Consider the following 26,102-nt stretch of genomic DNA (forward strand, 5'->3'; position numbering starts at 1 on the left):
CCATTTTGCCGCCTCCCACGCTCGGGCCACACACGCCGCCGCCGCCGCCGCCGCGCGGTGGAGGGAGGGCGAATGGGCCGCGATGGAACGTCCCCGGCGGAGCCGTTATTTCCTGGCTTGCGGTGAGATGGGGAAGGGAGAAGAAGAAGCCGGAGCGGGACCTCAGCGCGCGCGCTCTCTCTTTCTCCCGCCTTCACCTGCCGAGGCGCTCACCTGGGCCCCCTTCGGCCCGTCGGAGTGGAGGGACTGCTGCTAGCGCATGCGCGGCACTTCGCCCGCCCCGGCGCCTTCATGAATGGGTAACAAAAGAAAACAAAAAAGGGGACGGAGGGTGTGGCTGGAAAAGGTTTTGAAAAAGAGGGGAAGTGTGTGAGTTGAGGGGAGGCTGCCCTCTAGTAATCCCGTGGTTTTGAGGGGGGAAAGTGAATCTTCATGAGGGGTGGGGTTGGGGTTGGGTGGAATCCCTCAGGAAAACAGCAAAAGGGCGCTCTTCAAAATGGGTTGAATTTCCAAATCTCGTTCATCATCACCACCACCACTTTTAATTTGTATACCGTCTTTTTATCTTACAATAGCCAAGGCGGTTTACAAGCTGAAGAAACAAAGAATGTGTTGTGACGTGGGGTTTGTGATTTCAGCTCTCTTGACATAATATGCTGGAGACAGTTCTGTAGTAACACTTCTTTATTAAAGCAAACAAGACAAGACTGAGAACTGAGGAGGGGAGAGCTACATTTATAGGGACAGGGAACTAGCTAGAAAGGATACATTTTGGAGGGAACAATATCAGGCAATCACAGTCCTGCCTTTTGGAGGAAACCAATAAGACAGAGGATCCAAATACAGCCGCTTAAATGAACCAATAGTAGCTGTACCCTCTGGAACCAAAAGGCAGTTACTTTACCCTAATGCAAATACAGACAATAATAATACAGATATAAAATCCTTTGACTCAATACACAACAGAATGTATACCTTATAACAATCTAATGCAATACAAAAACGTGACAATAAAACATAGCGTTAAAATACGCAACCTACATCAAATAATATAGAATAATATTAAATATCAGCATATAAAAATTAACAGAAATCCACTTAAGAAGTACAATAGTTTCTAAACTACAATCGATAAAACAACGGCAAGCCACAGTGCATAAAAGAATACAATACAAATTGAGAAGCAGAGACTGGAGGGTGGGGCAAGGCAGGTTCAGTGGCTCTGAAATGCCTCTAGGCCTGATGATGGTGATGCGTATAATACCCTGCCCATCTCACTGTGTTGCCCCAGTCACTCTGGGCGGCTTTCCAACACATAAAAAACATAATGATGGGGCATACCCCTAAACATTTTGTGAATGTTTTGCTTGGCCTCATTGAGGGGCAGTATTTCAATATGAGTAGCAAAATGAGAGTATCCCTAAACATTTTTAAAGGGGAAAAAGCACTGAATAAAACATTCAGATGTTTTGGTTTTGGGATGCTACATGCACCCTGAATCCAGAACTTGGGGTCACTGGCGGAGGAATAGGAGTACGGGGGGGGGAGCGCACCACCCCTGGCAGCGTGATCCCAGCAGGGTGCCATCGCAGTTGCCCCCACCCCCCGCACTGGGCACCACGCCCCCAAGATGCCTGCCACGCCCCTGCGGGCAGCCAGCCCCCCCGCTCTCCGCCTCCCCCCTGGTGCTGGAGCATGAAGCTCCGCCACTGCTTGGGGTGGGTGGGCAGAAGAAGGGCTCTGGTGTTTGAAGAAAAAAAATAGGGGGGGGCATAAATTCTAACCATGGCCCTTCTCTGCTCGTTGTAGCTTTAAAAACTAAAACTAAGACCATTTATAAACTGCCAATGCATTAAAACTATAGTGGCAGTGTGCAATAAGATAATTTGCATGTAAGATGTTTCCTAAAAACACATGCTCACCTCAGAGGGAGAGACAATTATATATGTATGTATTTTCTCATAACTACGCCCCAAATAATTGTGCACTTAGGGTGATGCTGTCAAGGGTGTGCCTTTAGGAGGTGCTCTGTGGTGACTGGTTGCACAGGTCTTTTTCGGTTCTTACTTTGCATTTTTAATAGCTACAACTGGCTCGGGTTGTTTATTTTGTCAAAATGTTTCTATTCCAGAGTACATAAGTTGGCTAACAAAACACAAACAATTTAAGTTGCATTTGTTACTCCAAATCCCTGTCATTCTCTCTCTGTTAAATGCATGAGGGGAACACAGTTGCAAAATGGAAATGGGTGTTTTGCACACTGGTGCCAGCTTTGCTGTGGGATAAATGGCAACCTAGTTATTTCCTTTAGCCATCATTTTAAAGATCTGGGTAAATGTGCGTTCCTGTGTGGGCGTTGTGAAGTGGGAAGTACATAGCTCCCTAAAGAATTTAAAAGAATAAAATTAAAGGATTGTACAGAGGGCAGAAATTGCCGACAAGATTCAGCAGGTGCTCATGATATCCATGCAGCCATAGTCCACAGAGCAATGATAATAGCAATGAATTCTGTGCCTGTAGGAAGAACTATATTTTCCCAAATACAAAACTAATTTACACAGGGGTTATGTGAAATTGTGTATATTTGAAACACCATTGGAAAAACCTGCAAACACACCCTTGAAACCTCTGTAAACCCTTAAAAAAACCCTTTAAAAAGCCAGCAGTGCTTACCCAATGCCAAACTCCACCACAATTGTTCCCTACAAACCTTCTCAAACTCCACAGGCCTCAATGGTCAGCGCAAGGGCTCCTAGGATTCCTCTTACAAGGCTCCTGGGATAGATAGGTGCTGTTTTCACTCCTTTTCCCCATTTCTGGGCTCTTCTAGAGCCGTTTTTGCAATTATTAAATTCACTTCTGGTTCAGCATGATGTTTGTGTGTACAGTTGTGCATCAGTTGGACACTCATAAATAACTGGAAGATTCCCTAGAATATTCTGAATGGAGAAATCCAACAGAGCTCAGGGACATTGACACACTCCCACCCACTCCCCAAGCACAGCTGGATCTTAAGTTGTTTGTAAGAGACAACTTCATTTTTGAGACAGAGTCTGCATATACACCATACATTTAAAGCACATGACTGCCCCCAAATAATTATGGGAGCTGTAGTTTATCACCTCACATAGCTACAGTTCCCAGCATGCTTAACAAACTGCAGTTGCCAGGATTATTTGGGGAAAGTCAGGTGCTTTAAATGTATGGTGTGAACATAAGCCAAGATAGAGAGGCAGACAGCTACCAGAAGGCTGAAAGGCATAAGATGATGGAACGCCTCTCTAGGGATCTGATGGGGCAGTGTTTCTTAAGTTAAACAAATATTACAGAAACACCATAAGTCCTCTCTATCAAAGGAAGCCAAACCCTGATAACCGGTGCCCTTGGAAATCCCCACGGCCCACGCAAATAGAGAGAGTGTAACAGAAAATTAATTTAGAAAACTTGGATGCCCTGCCCTCATTTTGTTTCCTTTAAATTGCCTTCGTAAAATTTTTATTGCTGGTGGTGTTCGATTAGAATTGGGCTCACGATATACTTCTGCTACCTGTTGCTACTGGTTCCTCGTTTGTTACAAACCTACAGTGACTTTTCTGATCACTCATTTGTTTATTGCCATCACCAGCATTTTCATCAAAAATCAGACAAATTGAAAAGCATGTAAGCATATGTGATGAAGAAGATGCAGGTTTCCTACGGAAGAAGAAAATCAATTTTCTAGGACCCGGGTTTGCTGAAGGAAGCACAATGACCTTTCATCACATCAGCTACAGAGTGCATTTGAAGACTGGCCACTACGGCTTTCGAAAAGTGGTTAAAAAAGATATCTTGACGGATGTCAGGTATGCTTAATTGCCACCACTTACTTATTTTGGGGTGCAATTCCTGCTTGTACGGAGAGCAAGGTGTGGAGTGGCTTCACTGGAGGGGAAGTTGCTGCAGCTCATTGGTAGAGCAGTTGCTTTGCATGCAGAAGGTTTCAGATTCAATCCCTGGCATCTCCAGCTAGGTTGTGAAAGATTCCCCACCTGAAACCCTAGTGAGCTTCTACTACCAGTCAACATAGACAATACTGAGCAAATGGATCCACAGTATCATGTGGTATGAGGCAGCATTCTATGTTCCTTACCAGTCCATTCTTACCCCTGGTATTGTTTTATGTGCGTTCTACTCTGCAGCTGGAATACTCATTGTCAAGAGATGAACCCATCTCTCTGTGTTACAGAGGCCAAGCTTGTTTCCCCTAGAGGCAGTGCTTTTTTTCTTCTTCTAAAAAAATGTTTAGGGGTACTCTCATTTTCCTACTCATATTGAAATACTGCCCCTCAATTGGGCCAAACTTAGATTCACAAAATGTTTAGGGTATGCGTACCCCTGTGTACCCCCTGGAAAAAAGCACTGCCTAGAGGGTTTCCCAAACTCAGGTCTGCTTTTGGACTACAACTCCCATCATCCCTAGCTAGGAACCTCTTAGGCCCCTCCACGAACAAAAGGATCCCATCCATTAAGAAGAGGGACAATCTGGATCTAACCCATATAGAGAAACTAAACCCAAACGTAAGATGAAATTTACGGCATATAACCCATAATCTTGTAGAAAAGGAGTAAGGAACCTGTAGCCTACCAGATGTTGCTAAATTACAACTCCCATCATCCCTGACCATTGGTCATGCTGGCTAAGGCTGATGAAAGTTGCAGGATATTTCCTGTTGTAGAACATGTTCTGCCTCTTGTACACTGATATTTAAAGGGATGGGGGGAAAGATGCTTAGTTTTCAAATTATGAAGAAAGTACTCGTTTTCAAACTATGAAGAAAGAACTAGTTTATTTTTGTGCAAAAGTGAACAATTTTACCAAAGATGTCATTTTATTGGAATGGCTTTACACATTAAACAACTGACTACTGACAAATTGCTTTTCGTTTACAGTGGTGTCATGAAACCTGGTCTCAACGCAATCTTAGGACCTACAGGCTGCGGCAAATCTTCGTAAGTATTAACCTATGGGTAAAGATCTATTTTCTGATAATATTAAACGTAACATTGTTACAGGTTTTTTTTTTTACATTCACAACCAGTAAGTGAGGTTCTGCAATGAATGTGCATATTTGATCAGAACAAAATGGCACCAATCAAAACCAGAAAAGTGCAAGGTAAAAAGATTCAGCATAGTGTGCAGAAAATGGGTAAAAAGAAGTGTTTTTTCCTCTTATAATACCATAACTTGGGTTATCCAGCACGGCTGGATATTGGAAAATGCAGGGCAGACAAAAGGAAGATCTGCTGCACACAGCACATAGTTCAACTCTGGAATTTTCAACCGCAGGATGTATTGATGGTAACCCAACCTGGATAGCTTTAAAAGGGGATTAAGCAAATTCATAAAAAGATAATGTTGTTGTTGTTTAGTCGTTTAGTCGTGTCCGACTCTTCGTGACCCCATAGACCAGAGCACACCAGGCACTTCTGTCTTCCACTGCCTCCCGCAGTTTGGTCAAACTCATGCTGGTAGCTTCGAGAACACTATCCAACCATCTCATCCTCTGTCGTCCCCTTCTCCTTGTGCCCTCCATCTTTCCCAACATCTTTCCCAAAAAGATAATACTAGACTAATAATGGAGATGGCAGTACTTTGAATACCAGTTGCAGGGGGACATGAATAGGGAGTGTGGTCGTGCTCATGTCTTGCTTGAGCACATCTGGTCGGCTAGCATGAGAAGAGGCACCAAATTGCCTCCAAGATTGAGGGGGCCTGATGTGTGACTCGCATGTGTGATATCACATGTGTGACATCACATTGTCTGGAGGATGCTGAGCACTCTGGAGGGGCTGGCCACTGAAGCTGTGCTGCTCTCAGCTCCACAGTCAGCCTCCTCCGCCCCCTCAACATTAAGGGGGCCCGACTCCCTCCTAACAAGTATTGAGGGGGCAAAAGACACCTTGGCCTCCTAGAGTTAGTGTACCTGGTTAGACATGTTTTTGGTGTGATCCAGCAGGGCTCTTAGGTTCGTAACAGTATGATCTTCAAATGTTGGCACAAGTAACTTTTCTTGAGTCCTTTTGGTTTTCCTTATAGGCTCCTGGACATTTTAGCTACAAGGAAAAATCCTAAAGGCCTGACAGGAGACATTTTGATCAATGGCTTCCCTTTGCCTCCAAATTTTAAATGCATTTCCGGATATGTAGTTCAGGTAAATAAAGTCTGTAGTGGATCCTTTATCACGGTACATGTGTGATAGCTATTATTCTATTTAGACAAAGGTGTTTTATGATACTTCATGTGTTAATTGTCTGCCTGTGCAATAATAGGCTGCCAGTGCTATCAGTGTCTCCTTTTCTGTGCACGATTACTGTTAATCGTGTAAATCTGCTCACCTTCTCCGGTGGGCATCATTGCGTGCCAGCATTCCCCACCCACCCCATCTGCTGGATCCCACCCATCTGCTCAATCAGAGAATCGTGAGTGGGCATGGGGGCGAGCCAACAGGCGGCAGGCTCAGCCGCCCCTGGCATATAGCAGAGACTGTAAAGCTAGAATTTTTCTCTTGCACTGGCTGTTTCCCAACTGATTTCATTCTAGCTTGTACCTGGACATATGGAGTGGGCCATAGCTATTAGCCACCTGTCATCAATGCTCATTAAATAATCATCTTCTGAGCAGGCAACTTCAGCCAGCTCTGGTAATATCAACTGACCTTCAGTGCCCTTTGGGATCAATCAATACATAAAACAAAAAATAGTAGCCTCTTCTCTTGACACAGCACAGTAGCACTTTCTTTACTATGTTAATGCGTACAGTGGTACCTCGTTTTACGAACAGCCCTGTTAACAAACTATTCAGTTTACGAACTCCGCAAAACCGGAAGTAGTGTTCCGGTTTGCGAACTTTACCTTGGTCTACAAATGGAAGCCAAACGGTGGAAGGGCACCGGTGGTGGGAGGCCTCTTAGGGAAAGTGCGCCTCAGTTTAAGAACGGAGTTGGTTTAAGAACGGACTTCAGGAATGGATTAAGTTCGTAAACTGAGGTACCACTGTACTAACAATTGTGCAGTAGTGATGAAACCTAGTATAATGTTCAATTGAAAACTTTTTTTTTAATCAATAAGGATGACATAGTGATGGGAACATTGACAGTCAGAGAAAATTTAGAATTCTCAGCGGCCCTTCGGCTACCATTGTCTATGAGCAAAAAGGAAAAGCAAGAGAGAGTTGAAACTGTTCTCAAGGAACTGGATTTGTCTAAAGTTGCAGACTCCAAGGTATCTGTGTAGTGGCATTTAATACTGCCAAACATTAATTGTTAATGTCAGAACTCGTGTTATAAATACTGGCAGATTATGCAGCCCTTCTGGTCATCTGCCACAGAGGCTTTATTTGAGATTCCTGCATTGCAGGGGGCTGGACTAGATGACTCTTGGGACCCAAGTCTACAATTCTATGATTCTCCCTGCCTACCTCTGCAGGGAGTCTAAGTGCCCATTGTTTGCTACCCATTCCCACTTGATCGTGAGACTATCTCAGCCCCTTTCCTATGGAATGCTGGTAGCATGGGAGCTACTGCAGCACATCTCCCTTCTATGCCACTGGAGTAAGCTGGGCTGGGGAGAGAAGCCTCACCACTCCACCATTGTGGAGATGGGAAGCCCCAGCCCTGGTGACCAAATGCAGCCCTACAGACTGCTCTTTCTGGTCTTTGGGGCTCTCCCAGGCCACGCCCCCTCTTTGGACCACACACTCTCACCAGTCCTGCACCATGCCCTCCTCAAGTGCTAGAATGTGTCTTTGAACTATACTCATACCTCTGGCTTGCCTGCCTGGATGGATGGAAGATAGAGAGGATGAGTGTGTATAGAAAACCTTAGGCTTTTGCTGGAAGGTAGCATAGAGTACAAAGATAAAAGACCCAGAGTGGGTTACATTGAAATCAAACACATAATACCAAGGTTGGCTGGTCTATAACAGCAACTAGTTTCCCTACCCTCCCTCTGACCAGAGTTTGAGCAGCAGTGCAGGGAGAGAGAGAGAGAGAGAGAGAGAGAGAGAGAGAAAGGAAGGAAGGAAGGAAGGAAGGAAGGAAGGAAGGAAGGAAGGAAGGAAGGGTGGGTTATGGGTTGAGTTCCAGAAAGACCTGTGGCTTGGAAATGGAGGTGTTATAAACAAGGGTGGACTTTGGTAAAATGGTGCCCTGAGTAAGGACAAAATTTGACACCCCCCTTGAATATCTCTTATTTTCACGCCACCTCCCTCTTGCCTTCTGTTCTGTGCATACTCTCAAGCGCACTATGTCATAGTTGTGGCATATTTTGTGCCCCCTTGGCTCAGAGCCCCAAGAGAGGAACTGCCCTAAAAAAGCTGCTGGTTGTAAGAGAGGTACCTGAAAGATAGGGGCGATGAAATCTTATGGGGGGGGGGAGAGAGGTCCAGAGATTTTTCCTGTGTGCTAACTGAAACATTTTCATAGTTTTGAGGATCTTCGTTTTGAAACCTCATTTCCTGTACCTAGATTGGCACCCATTTTATCCGTGGAGTTTCCGGGGGAGAGAGGAAAAGAACCAGCATTGGATTAGAGCTCATTACGCACCCTACAGTATTGTTCTTAGATGAGCCGACAACCGGACTGGATGCCAGCACAGCCAATGCCGTCCTGCTTCTCTTAAAAAAGTAAATTGTGCTAGACTCTTGGAGACTGCACCTTATGGCTAATGATGTACTCTTTAGATTGAAGCAAGAGACAGACAGACGGGGGTGGGTGGGTGAAAACCTGTGCCATGGCTGGAATATTGACAGTCTGATGTTCCTTGGCTTGGTTTGTTTTTCAACAAGGCAATTATTTTTAAAGACAGCATTCCTTTTTTTGGTTTTTCGTCACAGCTTTTATATTCACTTTCTTATGCAATAGTTTCCCCCATGCCTCCAACTCTGGTGCGATCCCACAAGACAGCACTTATGTTATTGTTATGTTGTGAGTTGTGTGACATGCTAAGTGGATATGGGTAAATGAAGAGGGGCTGAGTTAGAAGACTATCAGTTTTGGTAAGAATTTTGCTTACAGTGCTGCTTAATGCAAGAGCCCAGTGTGGTTATCTAAAGTTATGTCCATTTCTGTTGTGAATGGTTTGGAACATTAAAACAACAGGTAATGACAGTAGTTAATGGTCTTCCCTGTGTTGCATTCAGGATGGCTGTACAAGGGAGAACAATAATTTTCTCAATCCATCAGCCCCGGTACTCTATTTACAAATTGTTTGACAGCCTGACGCTACTTGCTGCTGGAAGACTTCTTTATCATGGCCCGTGTGAAAATGCTCTTCCATACTTCAAAGGTCTTGGTGAGTTTTCATGTGGTATGTTAACTTTAGACCCAGAATTGAACACGAGTCCTTTCAAATTCCTGGATCCAGGCAAGAGTTAAAATCTAATGGAGGATCCCATTGTTGAATTAGCCAAGCAGGGGCTATAATGGCTGTTTACCCAGTCCAGGGGTGGGCAGCGGTTGCAGTTCATTATGTCCGGCTAGTGGGACCAGTATGGGTCATTAGCTTTGTTGGCATCCATCTGTCTTGGGAGACAATGGAAGAGTGCAGAACGTGGAGAACTGAATTTAAGACTGAAAACATGAGAAACTGAGAGAACCGAAAGTGACAGTTCGTAATTGTACCTGTAATGTTCGTAAATGTACCTGTAAATGTGTTTTCATTAAAGCTGCCTCAGCTGTCAAAATAAACCATCTTTTATTCACAGGTTATATGTGCGAACCATATAACAACCCTGCTGATTTTTTTCTGGACATCATTAATGAAGATTCAACTGCTGTTGGAATGAGTAAAATGACCATCATTACTATACGTATGTATTCTGAAAGTCTTCAGAGTTACCTTGATGAATCTGTGTGTATCAGCACCAAACCACTTCTCTCTGTGTGTGTTTTTTAAAGTACTTATCTATTTGGCCCTAAAATGTGATAGGAGGTTCTACTTTTTTGTGAAAATCCCACCCATAGAATTGGCAGAGTTACTAGACCTGATTTAAATAGCTTCTGGTCTAATCAATCACAACCCTAAGACAATATTGGGCTGCATGCACACTGTTCATTTATATTACATTTTAAGCACATCACTTCCCCCAACAAATTGTGGGTCATACAGTTTACCTCTCACAGAGCTATGATTCTCTCTCTCTTTTTTTACCATTTAATTTTTATTAGTTTCAATTCATTATACAACACTAACCATTAAAGCAACAAAAAAGACAAACAAAACACAAGAAAGCAACAAAAAAGACATTACATAATATAAAACACCAACAAGTTAAACTTACAATAACTAAGTAACTAAATCACACAACAATAATTGACTTCCCTTCAACTCGGTTTTGGAATATGTTACAAAAGGTTTTCTATCTGCAGTTTCGTTTTCTTAAAACTCTTTGCGTCGCAAGCGTTATATCGAGCCTACTGTGATTTTTAGATTTTTTACATCTGTTTCAATATATGTCATAAATTTATTCCATTCAATATTAAACTTTGTACTTTTTTGGTTTCTTATTTTCTGTGTCATTTTTGCCAATTCTATATAATCAAATAATTTTAATTGCCACTCATTTATAGTTGGGATTTTTGATGTCTTCCAGTTTTGTGCTATTAGTGTTCTAGCAGCCACTGTTGCATATTGGAAAAGTGTTTGGTCTTCCTTTTTAATTTCTTCTCCAATTATCCCCAGAAGGAAGGCCTCGGGTTTTTTTGTGAAGGTATATTTAAATATTTTTTTTAGTTCATTGTAAATAGATTCCCAAAACTTTCTAATTACCTCACAAGACTACCACATGTGGTAAAAATTGCCTTCTTTAATCTTGCATTTCCAGCATAATTTGTCTCCACAGAGCTATGATTCTCATCTCCCTTAACAAACTGAAGTTCCCAGGATTCTTTGGGGGAAGTCATGTATGTTAAATGTGCCTTAAAAGTATGGTATGTATGCAGCCTTAGAGAGTATTCCTAACTGTCCAGATCCTCTGGCTGGAGTGCTTTCAGTTTGGGGCAGAGGTGCTTCTCCACCTGTGTGGAGCAGCTCTGCTAGCAACAGGGGGACTGGGGAAACAATTATGCCCATAGAAAGATCTGTGGGCATAGAACTACCACCAGCAGTATTTTTGCTAGCTGTAGACTGTGAAACGCAGCATTTCAGTGTTCACCCAGAAGTAGCTTTGGATCTGTTGCAAGATGGTCAGTCTGTACACAACCTAAGATAGTTCAGAGTACACAAACTGTGATTTAATTTGCACCTGTTGCTCATTTGCAAAGGAGTAACCTCAGTTTTCATTATCACCCAAAACAGCCATTGATGAAGACAATGACATGGAAGACACTGACAGCATTGCATTAGGATTAGCCATACGCTTTACCAGAAGTGCTTACTATAAACAAATGATGGCAGACCTCGATGCACTATCTTCGGACGATAAAAAGAAGACGACAGCTTATAAAGGAATTCCGTACACCACACCCTTTCTTCATCAGCTCAAATGGGTGTCCAAACGCACATTCAAAAATCTGATTGGAAATCCACAAAATTCCACTGCCCAGGTATCCCAAATTAACCTTTTTTTTGGCGCGGGAGATCAATGTTACTAGGAAGCTATGCGGGCTATTTAAAAATGAATTTAATGTAAATAACAAAGAGCTATAGGAATAGTTATGTTTGATATACTGTGCGATGGTGTCAGGGTGGGTGTTGGGAGCAGGACAGACCTAACTTACATGGTGTCAGTGAAGTGAACCATTCAAAGAAACAAAATAGCTCAGGCCTCGTGAGCACAGCAACACTTCCCAGCAGATCTTGCCCCAAGCAGGCAGTTGTGAGGACTGAAGGTCCCTACCTTTCCGCAGCTCTCTGTCTCCTTCTCCCTTGGCTCCTTCCCAAGCACTCTGAGACTCCTTTGTCTTGACTGTCTTTGCTCCGCCCTCTTCATACCTCTTTGGGTTCTGGGAGACCAGTGGGGAAGGGAGCTGGTCACAGCAGAGGGGGAGACTCCCTGGCTTCTTCAGCAGCCTGCCTCATCTCTGCCTCTTGGCCTCCAGCCTCTGGTTCTGGACTGCTCTCTGCCACAGCCCCTTCCTGCTCACTAAACCCTGTTACCTCTTTGGCTTCCGACTCCGACTCCTCCTCCCAGTCAGCTCCCTTTTCTCCCTCTGACCACTCATTGTTGTCCCACCACCAATGCCCAGGCTCCGAGCCTTCTTCCCTTGGGGGTTCCCCAGCTGGTGGCTCCTGCTGCTCCTCTCTGTCCAACTACTCCATCACATCTGAACTGTACATGTCCTCTTCTTCCCCTGGGAAGCACATTTCAAGCACACGCCTGTACTAGAAACATCTGCAAGTTGAACATGACAGAAATGATGAGGAACAGGCATGGGCAGAGCTAACATTGTCGCCCCTGCTGTCCTCCTCATTGATTTTCTGAACACTGGGTCATGATGTCTGAAGAGAGCTGTAGAAAACAGCAAACAACAATGTATTGCTGTTCCAGCAGGTCTATCCGAAGGGCTCTTTGAGTTTTCCTCTCAGACAGTGTGCCCATTCCTTTCGCTATGACCTCCACTTCTGCTGCAAATTTGTCAAGAATTCTGCAGCGGTTTTCAAAGATACATAGTGATTGCTAATCATCTGTTCAGAGGCCGTGAAGTTAAAAGCTTTGTGTGTGTATGTTGATATTATGGGGATCCCTATTAATTGCTTTGTAAAAGCTTGACCTTGTGACAAGAATTAGGATTTTAAGAACCTATAATCTTCCAGGGTTAATGGGCCTGACTTTTTTCTCACAATCATTTCTATCTCCCTAACCTCATTAGGGATGGATTTTGAATGCATTCTTAAAAAGACCCCACATTTCATTAAGCCTTTTTTTTCTTTTTTGGTAATCTTCTTAAATTGGTCTTGATATGATCTTTGTTTCCCACTTCAACTGGCTTAGCAGTAGAATTATCCCTGACATTTGGTCCTTTCAACAAGTCCTTAGCACTACGGTACCATGTATCAAGTGCACTTTTAGTGTTAAGGCTCAGGCAATCCCTCCTGCTTAAACACGACTGAACAGGCTGTTACCGTCATCTTGGCTGAGATTTTCATCACTTTTGCTTGTTCTTAAGAAAGCAAAGCATAGTTTTTAATCAGTTTGATCGTTGTCCTCTCCCTCCTTCTCTCTGTATATTTCATATAGAGAGAGATACATATAAATATATGTGTGCGTGTGTGCGTGTGTAAATTGGCTGGGCAATTTTATTGCTCTGTATAAATGTGTTTAAAGGGATGTGGGTGGCGCTGTGGTCCAAACCACTGAGCCTCTTGGGCTTGCCGATCAGAAGGTTGGCGGTTCGAATCCCTGTGACAGGGTGAGCTCCTGTTGCTTGGTCCCAGCTCCTGCCAACCTAGCAGTTTGAAAGCACACCAAAAAAGTGCAAGTACTTAAATAGGTACCGCTCCAGTGGGAAGGTCAATGGCGTTTCCACGCGCTGCTCTGGTTTCGGTGTTCCGTTGTGCCAGAAGTGGCTTAGTCATGCTGGCCGCAGGACCCGGAAAAACTGTCTGCGGACAAATGCCAGCTCCCTCAGCCTGTAAAGCGAAATGAGTGCCGCAACCCCAGAGTCATCTGCGACTGGACTTAACTATCAGGGGTCCTTTACCTTTACAAATGTGTTTAACAATACCTGGTTTGTTCCAAAATCTGGCAGAGTTTAAACACATCTCTGTTGGATTTTACCTTGTAAACATTTAGTAGAATGTTTTCTTTTCAAATTCAAGTTGAGTCATTCAAGTTATTATTCCTAATAGCATTTTAAAGCAAACATTATTTTACAAAGGGGGGGGGAGTTGCATAGAATTCAAGAAATAAAAGAAATAACAATGCAATTAAAGAACCAGTATTAATATTTAATGCAATAGGTGTGCTTTCTCCTGTTTTCAATCCCAAATCCATAGACATGCTGTGGGCCATGTGAATGAATCTTATGCACCACTGGTGGTGTACAGACCACAGTCTTGGAACCCTGTTCTATGTTACAGTGAAGGTCCAAAGCCCATTTTTATAAGTTACCTACAGTGATATGGTTACTTCTTCTTCTGTGGTTTCTCCTATGCCAAAGTATGGTTTGTACCCACCATTTACTTAGAGAAGACTGATTGAAATGAATGGGAATTATTAACTTGGGTCTGATTTCTGTGGATCTGCTCAGCTGGATACTTAGTTGGATACAACCCTATGTTCTAGGACTAGTATTGCCAGGCATGACCAGTGTGGTATATCAGCACACATCCTTCCCTAACAAAGTGCAGTGCTCATCATCACAGCAGGAGAGCAACTTAATAGATAACAGTTATTATACTTTCACGAAGTCCACTATTTTTCAAAAGTTTCCTTCTGCTCCTCACTCCTCCCTGCCCAAGACAGCATGTTTTCAATATGAAATATTCTTTCCCTGCACTAGATATGTATTGCCACTTTTCTGGGACTAATAGTAGGATCCGTATTCGCTGGAGTTAAAAATGATGCCACTGGCATTCAAAATAGGTGAGTAAACGCTTCAAAAAAGAGAATGCAATGTAGCATCATCTTCAGCTAGTATTTATGTGCAGAAAAGTTTAGGTAACAAATTACTTTAGCACATATTTTATGCAGCAGTCTCCAATATATTTGCTTAAAGTTTTATTTAACCATGGGGCAGGGGAAGGTAATTTCCCCAAGCTCTACCCAAGACTTTTTTCCCTTTTAGAAAAAGTCTGGTGTTGTCTGATTCTATCTGAGAAAGGCTTCCTAGAGTTCACAAATCTTTAGCAAAGCTGAGTCACCCAATTCAAAGCATTTGTTTCTCCCATCTAAGGATCAGGGAGAAATTTGTTTTTTTATGCATTTTCTTGTGAAACTACCTAATCTGCACCTAAACCAGAAAACCAACTGAAGGACGGCTGTCTTTCAAAATTTGCACTTCTCCAAATTTTGCAATGCAAAGCTGCAATTCAGTTTTGCTTCGACTAAACAGTGTGCACAAAAATATATGAGAAGAAATAACGTACAAAACTAAATTATATTGGGAAATTGCTTGCAGAAATGCATATGTTAGAAGAATCCACACAAAAATACATAAGGATTTTTGCACAGATTTTTTTATTTATTTGCAGATTGATGCAGAAATTAATCTGTGCCTTGGTATCTCTAATTCTGTCACTTTTGGGTTCTCTTGTAGAGTTGGTGCTTTGTTCTTCTTGACGACCAATCAGTGTTTGAATAGTATTACGACTGTTGAACTTTTTATCACAGAAAAAAGGATATTTATGTAGGTAAAACTGTGTGTAATGGAAAACCAAGCTTAGTCTTCTGCTAGTAGCCTTATTTGCTTACCTGTCCTTTGGTTGAGTAACTCATCAGTCAGTTCCACCTATGGAGCCCATGCTCACGGCCATTTTGCCACACATATCAGCCCCTGGTTATGATAAAAGCCTTCTCTTCATTTGGTAAGGAGATACAGATGGCCAACTGTCCTGGCTGAGAGCGCTCAGTCTGAATTAAAGTTTGGCTGTCTGTATGGGCTTTAGGGAGAAAGAATTCTCTAAAACAAGGGTGAGAAGCTTTTTCCAATCCAAGGACCACATTCTCTTTTGGGCAACCATGCAAGTATCACATGTCCATGGTGAGTAGGGCCTGGGCAAAAGTGGGAGGAGCAAGAATTTGACCGTTGTAAACATAGACTAGTTTCTACACACCTTTCTCTGTCCTCCAACCAGAAAAGCAAGAGGCATCATCACAATTCAAAGACACATTTCAGCCAGGAAGAACCAGGTATTGCCTGAGAAGAGGGTGTGTGACCTGGAGAAAGTATTAAGGGCCAGAAAAAGGAGCCTTGAGGGCTGCCACATCCAGCCCTGCTCTATAGCATCAGTTTTGGCACCTAAGGAATATGTAAATGTTGAGCCCATATTCCATTTCAGCGAATACTAGCTCAGCAGTTGCATGCTGGATGCCTTGTGGACCTGAGTAGAGCAAGCACACTTTCATTAAAGCTTCAGGGGCCCTAGCTAAGTAGAAGAATATGTGCTTTGCATGTTGCAGAGTAGTGACCTCATATAATCATAGAGCTGTAGAGTTGGAAGGGATCCTGAGGGTCATCTAGTCCAATCCCCTGCAATGATCGAATCTTGCCCTTGGTGGGCACCACCAACCTCCTGGTTAACAGCCAGACACACTGATCCATTGTGCCACAGGGAAGATCAAGGACAGGACATGTTGCCTGAATAATCCTGGCACCATCTGGACACCATGCTATTTCTTGATAGTAAAGCTGAATGTGATTATATTGGGGAATCTTTCATAAAGCACTTTTGACACCCTCACAAGTCTATAAAGCAGGACATAACTGTTCTAAATAGATGAAACAAGCTTCTGGGAAATGTCTGGTACTAGTTTGAAAACTAGATTGAAAACTGCTGCCGTTTATGAATCCATTTGTTGGTTGTGCAAGTCCTGAATGTGTGTATTTTGTGTTGCAGACATGAATATATAAGTGGCTACTATAGAGTGTCTGCATATTTCTTCTCAAAGATATTAGCTGATATGGTGCCCATGAGGACTTTACCTGGCATCATCCTCACTTCCTTAAATTATTTCTTGATAGGCAAGTATACTACAAAAGTCATGTTTCATTTTTCCTTAATATAGATATTAGATGGTGGCAGGCAGATTGCTTGTTGCATATCACTGTTGTTGGAAAGCACAATATGCTTATTTTGCCACTTAAAACCATGTGTGTATTCAGGCACACCCTCCCGTACCAGCAACTGGCGAATGAAGTGGACTTGATACTAGAAATGTTTATGCCATAAATAAAGATTTAGTTAGTCTTTAAGGCGCCACAAATGTATTGGTTGTTTTGCCGTAGGAGACTAACATGTATGTTCCTCTGGAAAGAAATAGTAAAGTTATTGTTTTCCTTTTGTCGACCAAATCTCACTTCTGATGTAAAATATATCATAGGTTAATTCTAAATTAGCAATAATATAAAACACATACCCAATGCTTGAGGTGGGGTAGGAGAGACCTGCTAACTCTCATATCTTGGCAGCCCCCTCAAGCACTGTGTATAGGCTTGTGGATTTCATTAAGACCCACTCACCCCAGAATTAGGGTGGTTAAAGCAGAAAGGGATAGCAAAAAGCTCCAAAAAGTTCTCCTGAGCTGGGGGACTGAGCATTGAAAGGATAAACACAGCTCTTATACATTAATGAAAGTGATGCACACTGGACTCCAAACAGAAATGTCACATATACATAGATGTGATCTGAGTGGACAGTGATCGACCAGGTTGTGGTGTAGAGCTGGATGAAAATGTTGAACCAAAGTGCAGCTGCTGCACAAAAAGGCGAATTTTTGGCCTTTTAGGTAACAAGATCATAGAACATTGTATTCTGTGTTCTGTTTACAATACATGTAAGGACCAAAAGCATCACAGTCAACAATACTCTATTGACAAATAAAGCCAGCTATGATATTAAGGCTGACATGCTAGTGCAAAGCTGCATATATGGGGAAGCCTGCATTGCAAAATTTTGATGCTGTGTATGTACATCTACAGTGGTACCTTGGTTCTCAAATTTAATCCGTTCTGGGAGTCTGTTCGACTCCTGAAACACTTTGAAAACCAAGGCGTGGCTTCTGATTGGTTGCAGGAGCTTCCTGCACTTAATCAGAAACTGCGGAATCCACATTGGACATTCGGCTTCCAAAAAACATTTGCAAATCGGAACACTCATTTCCGGATTTGCAGTGTTTGGGAGCCAATTTGTTCTGGAGCCAAGCTGTTCGACTACCAAGGTACCACTGTGTTAACATTTTTAATTTGTTTCAGGTTTCAAGCCAACTGTGGTAGCCTTCTTTACCATGATGATTACTGTTATATTAGTCGCCTACGCAGCCAGTTCCATGTCTCTGGCAATAGCAACAGGGCAAAACGTCACGTCGGTTGCAAACCTCATCATAAATATTTGCTTTGTTTTTATGATTGTGAGTTTTGGTTGATTCTTCTCTTTCCCCTCCTCCTTTGGTGGGTGGGGGTGGGAATGTTTAGACAGATATTATGCAAAAAGGCCACATTGCCACATTTCAGCCACCACCCATAGTTCTATCACATGAACAGGATGATTCATAGGGGAGCAAATTTGCCTTCAGGGAAGTGGGTGGCGCTGTGGTATAAACCACTGAGCCTAGGGCTTGCCGATCAGAAGGTTGGCGGTTCAGATCCCTGCGATGGAGTGAGCTCCCGTTGCTCGGTTCCAGCTCCTGCCAACCTAGCAGTTCGAAAGCACGTCAAAGTGCAAGTAGATAAATAGGTACTGCTCCGGCAGGAAGGTAAACGGCTTTTCTGTGCGCTGCTCTGGTTTCGCCAGAAGCGGCTTAGTCATGCTGGCCACATGACCCGGAAAAACTGTCTGCGGACAAATGTCGGCTCTCTCGGCCAGTAAAACGAGATGAGCGCCGCAACCCCAGTCCTTTGTGACTGGACTTAACTGTCAGGGGTCTTTTACCTTTACCTTTTTAAGTTTGCCTTCAATGGCTATAAGACTCCTTAGATAGTGCCCGTTTGGGGTGAAGTCAAACTGTGAAAAGTTAGAGCACTTGCTGTGGCTGTTGAGACAGGTATGAGAGACATGGTTTTTTGCAGCTGTGGCAGATGAAGGCATCCAGTTGTGCTGCTGCAGATGCACCACAGGATTTCTTATCTCTGCTATCCTCCCAGTGGTCATTCCTGTTCTGGCCACTGCTATGGATGTGCAACCTGTCTGTCTGTCTCCAGGCTCTGTGGTCGTCTGCAAGGGATTCCCACACAGTGGGGTTGATGTTGCCAGCCTTCATGCCATGTTTACAGACATAATGGGAGTTGCAAAGATGGTGCCCTATCTAAGACTCTTTATCCCATAGAAAACGAATAGCCATTCATTCCTTCAGGAAAACTGTTTACTGCCATTAAACTAACTTACGATGCACCCCTGAAATGGGGGCGGTGAATAAAAAACACATACACAGTTTGCTGAACTTCAAAAAGTACATGCTTACTGATGATGGGTGCTCCAGAGGAATAACGTCTCGGTAAACATGAAATCCACAAAACCACTTTGTATATTTCACGGCGATGGGAATGAATTCTGGAAATGGCTGAAATCCTTTAAGAGCTCTGGGTGAAATTTTTTTCTGTCAGTTTGACTTTTCCCTGTCTTTTAAAACTACTATTACCATTTGTAGGTTTTCTCTGGCTTGCTGGTGAACATCACAACCATTTCACCTTGGTTGCTGTGGCTGAAGTATTTCAGTATCCCGCGCTATGGCCTGAATGTAGGTATCAGCCTTTCCCCCTTTCTTCTTTAGAAATGGTTCTGGAAGTTTAGAACTCACCACCAGCTATCATAACCCTGGCTACAAATTCATATAACTGACCAGAGAAGGCTATCTTTCCCCTCAACATTGACTCTGGTTTTTTTAATTTTAAATACTTCTTAAACACCCAAACTTCTAAGCAGTTTACATAAAATACGGTATGATAAGGTCTCTTAAGGCTGCACCATATGTGCAGGTGTTTAATAAAAACGCGTTTGCTCGTTTAGCAAACACATTTTAATTAAACGCCGCATGTTACTTTCGCTAATTTTAAATGCAGGCATTAAAATGCCATTGTGTGGGACCAATCTGGATTAGGACCCTAGTGTGGCAGGTGGGTTTTTTAAAAACAACAACAACAATGGCATTGATGTACCTTCAGTGATTTCTGCTCTTGGAGAAATATTAAGAGTCCCTTCTCATTTCATCAAGCAACTGCTCTGTTATACCTGGTTTGGGAATGGACGAAGGCTGTTTCTGATGGTGGAAGTGCAGGCCTGCCCCCTTTCTCATTTACTACAAAGAAGACCCCACATATTAAGCATTTGCCATACAGTGGTGCCCCGCAAGACGAATGCCTCGCAAAACGAAAAACCCGCTAGACGAAAGGGTTTTCCGTTTTTACGGCGCTTCGTAAGACGATTTTCCCTATGGGCTTGCTTCGCAAGGCGAAGGGCTTGATCCGCACCGCGCGCAAACCGCTTTCACCGCCAATCTATCTATGCGGCAGCGGTGAATCTAATAGTAATAGCAATCAATACATTATTAGCGTCCGGAAACACAGCCGGTGGTGATGCTGCCCCGTGCCGCTTCGAAAAGTTCCTAGGCTTCAGCCTTAGAACTGGGAGGGGACCTGGCAGCGACACCCGGCTCGGGGTGGGATTTCCCCGTCTGCGCTCTTAGCGCTTGCGGCGACCGCTAGATCCCGAGGACGGCAGACTGGGCAGGGGGGGGGGACATGAAAAGTTTTGCCTGCCCATCTCCGAGGAAGCGGGGGGAGATGATCCCTGTCAAGGGAAGAAGGGGGCACCCATTTGCCAGCAGCCGGTGCCCCCGAACCGAGGCTGAGGGTGGCGCCATCGCCTGTCAAAGTGACCACAAAGGCGAGCTCCGGTCGTGCGGTCGAGGGAAGCCCCGCTGTGGGTCGTCCAAAGTCAGCCTGAGCACGCCACTCACCTAAAAGGCATGGAGAGACGGAGGGAGTGCGCGAGGATCCTGGTGCAGAGGAGGCTCCTGCAGCAAAATAAAGGCAGTCGGCAGCCGGAGGGCTCCAGGACACGGAGCTGCGGCGGGGCCGTCGATGGCGTTGCCAGAGACTCCTCCCTCTGGGCCTCGCTCTCTCCGCTTTCGCCGCTGCTTGCCCTGCCTGCGATCCGCCGGGCTCATCGCTCCGCTCTGCAGAGTGCTGCGCAAAGGCGCGGCGGGACAGGTGTCCGGGGACGCTTGGCTGAGCGCGCCCCGGGATCGGAGGTGCGGGGTGCTTGCTGCAGATCTTATCTTCTGGGGTCGCTGGGATGGCTCGCTCCGCTCTGCAGAGCGCTGCGCAAAGGCGCGGTGGGACAGGTGTCCGGGGACGCTTGGCTGAGCGCGCCCCGGGATCGGAGGTGCGGGGTGCTTGCTGCAGATCTTATCTTCTGGGGTCGCTGGGATGGCTCGCTCCGCTCTGCAGAGCGCTGCGCAAAGGCGCGGCGGGACAGGTGTCCGGGGACGCTTGGCTGAGCGCGCCCCGGGATCGGAGGTGCGGGGTGCTTGCTGCAGATCTTATCTTCCGGGGTCGCTGGGATGGCGGCGGTCGGGGCTTGTGTTATGTAAGCGCGTCAGGAGGGACTGCTTAAGAGGCCGGACGAGGCTTATGCAATGGCCAGATGCTCCCTAGGGGTCGAGGCTTGCAGTTGCGGGAACGAGTTTATACCTGTAGCCGCTAAGCCGCTAATAGCCGCGCTTCGCAAGACGAAAAAACTGCAAGACGAAGAGACTCGCGGAATGGATTAATTTCGTCTTGCGAGGCACCACTGTACACTGGTTGCTGAATGTGTGAACTGGGCACAAGCGCACTTTCCACGTCCTTTTCTTTTAAATGAGAGGGTGAATTATGTGAATTGGACACCACTACATGATGAGCGGTGAAAACAAAAAACACCCCACCCCTTTTGGACCTGTGACTTGAGATCACAAGACAAAACGAAAGTGTGGAAAAGTGATCTCACAGCGACATCTAGTGATATAGGCTGTGAACTGCACAGTGCTGCCTGTTAACTCTCTTATGTATTGGCGTACGTTAATTAGAATCAAATATCCCTCTCCCCCGCCCACAGTTAGTTTGATGAGAATGATTTTTGTACTAGGGGAAGATTGACATTTTGTTCATTTTTGTTCATTTGTTAATTGGTGGGTCTGAGTATTGCTTTATTCTTTGAGCATGGCTTTTTTATAAAATGGCTTTTATATGAAATATTAATATATTATTTGATTTCCCCCACTTCCCCCCATGGTAATATAAACTGCATATCTTCTTTTTTTGCTGTAAGTCACTTGGAGAACTTCAATAAATCTAATAAATGAAATGAAATGCATGTAAAACTTCAGGTGAAACAGGGTTTTCTGCTACAAAGGCATAGCTGTCAACCGTCCCTTATTTGGCGGGAAAGTCCCTTATCCCAGCGCCGTGTCCGGCTGCTGTCCCTTATTGATGATGTCCCTTAAATTTCCCGGGTTTCAAAGGAAGCAGCTCCTCTCCCTCCCTCCCTGCTGGCCAGGGAGGAGGGAGGCTCCAACTGTGTTGCTTGGCTGCGTTGCTCACCCAATAAGGAGTCTAAGAACGACTGGGGGGTGGAGCTTGCATGCCTTGTGCCGATCAAATCAGCCGCGTTGCCTGGGGACTCGCCTTTGCTCAGCGCTTCCCAGCGGAGAGGTGATGGTGGTTTTCCTTGCTGCATCCCCTTTGCTGCGCTGTGGGAACCACCGCTTGAGGCTTCGTTTGGCAGCTGGTTGACTAAAATCCCTTATTTTGGCTGCTGATCCCTTATTTTCGAGGCCGCTGGTCCCTTATTTTCAAAACTGTAAGTTGACAGCTATGTACAAAGGGGGTGTGTGAATTGCAGGATTTCTTATGCAACATTTCCCAGTTATGTTCTTTAAAGCACCAATAGATCCTTGGTATACTAACTTGTGGCAAAAAATAGTGCCTGAAAGCAAGTGAGGCTGTTCAGACAGGTTGCCTCTTAATGCGCACAGCGATTGACAGCCAAACTGAGAAACCTCAGCTACTTTTGGGATCTCCACCAATCCTGGAGAAGTAAATAAAATGTGTAATGTTTTCATATCCTTAACAAGACTGAAATTCTTCTTGTCTTGCCTCTTCCCAAAAATGTGAAAATATGGAAACCTTCTCAGGTAACAACAGTGGAAACAAGTAAGTAATTCAGTTTTGTTTGTCTTTAAAGGCTTTGCAAGTAAATGAATTTACTGGGCTTAAGTTTTGCTCAGAACTTGAACAAGGGGTCAACGTAACCTGCATCGCTCCTAGTCCATTTACCATGTAAGTACTTGGCATGTTGCAAACAGTTGCGCTATACAGTAAGCTAAAAAAGCAGTTATTCGGAGCTGATTTCTTGTACATTAGAATTAACCGGGGGCTGCGGTGGAGTGGTGAGGAAGGCTTCACTGCATTACAGTCTTAGTAGGGTGTGTGGGGTGTGTGTGTGTGGAGAGTCTGTGTCATCCTCGATCAACTAATAGCAGTGTCTTCTTTGTATTCCATCTTTTGTTGTCATTCTTCTGATAAGAAACAGCATTGAGAGCAAAACAAGAAAACTAGGTAAAATTAGGGACAATGCATTTCTAACAAAACTTCTGCCTTTAACCTGTATTTTCTAGATGCACTGGAGAAGAATATCTGAAGATGCAAGGCATTGACATGACTTTCTTGGGCATGGTGAAGAATTACGTGGCTCTTATATGCATGACAATCATTTTCCTCTCTATCGCATATCTGAAATTGAGATTTATTAAGAAGTATACTTAATCGAGCAGGGCACGCATGCCTACTGAACACTACAGTGTACGTTTATGGTAAACATGTAATATATGTAAAATATACAGCTGATTTATAAATCTTTTATTTTCTTTCTTTCAAGAGAGAGAGTGGAAGGAAAGTGGCCATTGTGCCAATTGGAACTTTCCTCCCATTAGCAATTAGCAAATAGCCGGGGATTCCGACTGGGGAAATGGGTGTGGCAAAGCGCCCTCCCCCATGGTCCTAACCTGGCCTGTGACCTCCCCCACCAGTGCTATGTACATATAAAACTATATATATTTATCATCTACAATGTCACATTTAGATTGGCCTTGTCCTTCCAAACAGTGGCTAAGGTGGTCAATGTCTTACCCATACAAAATCAAACCAGAGGTGGGAGCTCACATGGTGGGATATAAATTTGCTCCTTACACAAAGAGAGACTTTTGCTTTAGTTCAAGATCCATGGATTCAGTTGAACTGGGTCAAGAGATCACCTATTCCTACAACCTACAACAGGCCCATGGAACTAAATTGAAACCCAGCCTGTACCTCCCCACCTAATAACACACACAAACTACTGCAAACCATATAAAGTCTTTATTAAGGGGGGAGGTGGTCACTATTAAACCAATACATCTTTGATCATTGTGGATAACTAATAACTTTCCAACACACCTTTGCTATTAAGACATTAACCTAAAAACAGGGGGTAACTCACACTTCCATTGTGTGAAACAAAAGGGATACAAAAACAGGTAGCTTCGCTGTCATACACTAAATGTATGTACGTTGTCAGTATGCATGGATAACCCATGAAATCTTATTGCACTTCAAAATGAAGTTTGTTATTAAGTAACAACATGTTACAACAATATATATAAACATATATATTAATATATATAAACAAATATGATTATGAATGCAAACATTTTGGTTTTTATAGCAACGCTGCAAATGTAAGATATAATGATTGTGATGGCTGTAAATACAAACAGGAAGACACAACTTTTGAAACAAGCACGCCAAGGCGTGTTGCAATGGCAGCTTCCCACTCTGCAGCTTGGCATCTGCGACAGCATGGCACGAAAAATCTGGGATGCCATTAGCACTACTGTGAGAAATTCCTGTGGACTGAAGCACCCTCTTGAAGCCCCCAGCAACAAAGCCAAATGAATGTGTCCCTATGAGTCATACTGTCACACAGGTTGTTGTTTTGGAAATGCACCACATAAAATCTTTCAGAAATCTAAAAGGCTCTGACTTGCTCCCTTTTGTGCTCTTGCTACATCACTAAATGACCTTTCATGGGTTTTTTTTTATTTCATGTCTAATTTAAGCCACAACCCAACCACAATCAGTGTCTAAGAATAGAACGTCGTAAATTTCCTACCAAAAAATTCAGCGAAAAGAGAACTCTGAGTCCCTCTTGTGGTCCCTTTAATTTTCAATTAATGCAAGGCGCATTGCTAATACTGTTCAATTGGAAGGCATGAGCTGACAGTCTGGCACCTCACAAAAGCTGCTTCCACAGTGGACTTTTACTGTAGGATAGACATACTTTCTGCATGATGTTCTGAGCACAACATTCTCCCCCTGCAAGTATTCCTCTTTCAGCTTTGGGGCAATTTCCTCAGGTGTAGTTGACCTGCCATCTAGCTGTTCATTCCCCCCATTTTTGCCAGTTATGACCTGCATAGATTCATCCAGCCATTTCCTTCTCTATGGTTAATACTCCTCTCTAGGAATCAACTCTTTATTATTTTAGCCCTTCCCTTCCCAAATTTCATTGCCTTTAATCAGCTTCTTACCCCATCCCAAAACTCTAGAAACAAGATGGGGGGAACACTTATTATCTGGGGTGCAACCCAGGGGTGTGGGATGGTGTAGTTAACCCTTTCACCCTCATGCTGCAGCTCTAATTGAAATTGCTTCACCCTCTCAACATTTGGGACTGGGGACACTGCCTACCAGGCTAAAGGAATGTCATTTGAATTTCAGAGGTCTGGAAACAGAGCTGCTATTCTGCTTATAGCTTGAAGCAGAGCTATTAAACAAGGTGTTATAAAACAGTACTTTTCTCGGGGGGTACTCAAAGGAATGCAGTACCGACACCTTTTTTCCCCTAGAAGAAAAGCACTGCTATTAAATCACCCATATTTAGAGGCACACTGTGTGAAAATAGCAGCATTTTAAGAACCAGAGGGGACTTTGCCTTCACTTGCCATTTGAGAACTACTGCTTGCTTGAGTAACAGAAAATTCCTGTGCCATTCCTTGTAGAAAAACAGAAGGAAAAAAAGAGCGTACCATCCCAGCCACATTATTCTGGGCATTGTGTGGTTTCATTTCTCTCTGGTGAATGAAATGCAGAGGTTACTTTTTTGGCAAGTAGTTAGGATAAACTACTGTAATACCTATTTCTCTTGAAAGCAGGCGACAGCTATTTATCCTTTGATTTGGACAGTTTCCTTAAAATACGATTAAGAGTACAGGATTTCCAGAATCCTGCTATCTTTAAGAACATACAGATAAGATTTGGAATAAAAATTGGTGTGTTTTATACTTTATATAGCAAATTGAAACTTGATAGTTTAGGGGTCGTCGTCCCCCACTCTAGAGGGCTAATTACATTTTTGAAGGGAACAGAGTCCGGGGGGGACAGACCCTCAAT

The 26,102-nt window shown here is 43.8% G+C and overlaps 1 protein-coding gene across 3 annotated transcripts; it reads left to right on the forward strand.

The window, feature by feature from the left end:
• The first annotated feature begins 51 nt into the window (after positions 1-51).
• Positions 52-24,749, forward strand: LOC128421379 (broad substrate specificity ATP-binding cassette transporter ABCG2-like). 3 transcript variants are annotated; one of them, XM_053404102.1, is made up of 16 exons: positions 52-122; positions 3,626-3,842; positions 4,930-4,989; positions 6,077-6,191; positions 7,108-7,260; positions 8,505-8,662; positions 9,179-9,330; positions 9,743-9,847; positions 11,335-11,582; positions 14,481-14,563; positions 15,237-15,326; positions 16,537-16,661; positions 17,892-18,046; positions 19,283-19,372; positions 22,858-22,952; positions 23,291-24,749. In XM_053404102.1, the coding sequence occupies exons 1-16, from the start codon at positions 83-85 to the stop codon at positions 23,436-23,438; spliced, it is 2,034 nt and encodes a 677-aa protein (XP_053260077.1). In that variant the 5' UTR covers positions 52-82; the 3' UTR covers positions 23,439-24,749. The 3 variants fall into 3 exon arrangements, with proteins under 3 accessions (XP_053260077.1, XP_053260078.1, XP_053260079.1); XM_053404103.1 differs by lacking the exon at positions 52-122 and adding an exon at positions 129-299; XM_053404104.1 differs by lacking the exon at positions 52-122 and adding an exon at positions 307-369.
• The last annotated feature ends 1,353 nt before the right edge of the window (positions 24,750-26,102 follow it).

The sequence above is a fragment of the Podarcis raffonei genome, chromosome 9 (assembly GCF_027172205.1).
Source record: "Podarcis raffonei isolate rPodRaf1 chromosome 9, rPodRaf1.pri, whole genome shotgun sequence".
NCBI lineage: Eukaryota > Metazoa > Chordata > Lepidosauria > Squamata > Lacertidae > Podarcis > Podarcis raffonei.

Bases quoted from the DNA above. Each gene is read 5' to 3' on its own strand.
- LOC128421379 (XM_053404102.1), top strand. From the start codon at position 83: ATGGAACGTCCCCGGCGGAGCCGTTATTTCCTGGCTTGCG. The intron at 3,843-4,929 runs GTATGCTTAATT...TTTCGTTTACAG, and splicing joins GATATCTTGACGGATGTCAG to TGGTGTCATGAAACCTGGTC. The intron at 19,373-22,857 runs GTAGGTATCAGC...TTGTCTTTAAAG, and splicing joins TCCCGCGCTATGGCCTGAAT to GCTTTGCAAGTAAATGAATT.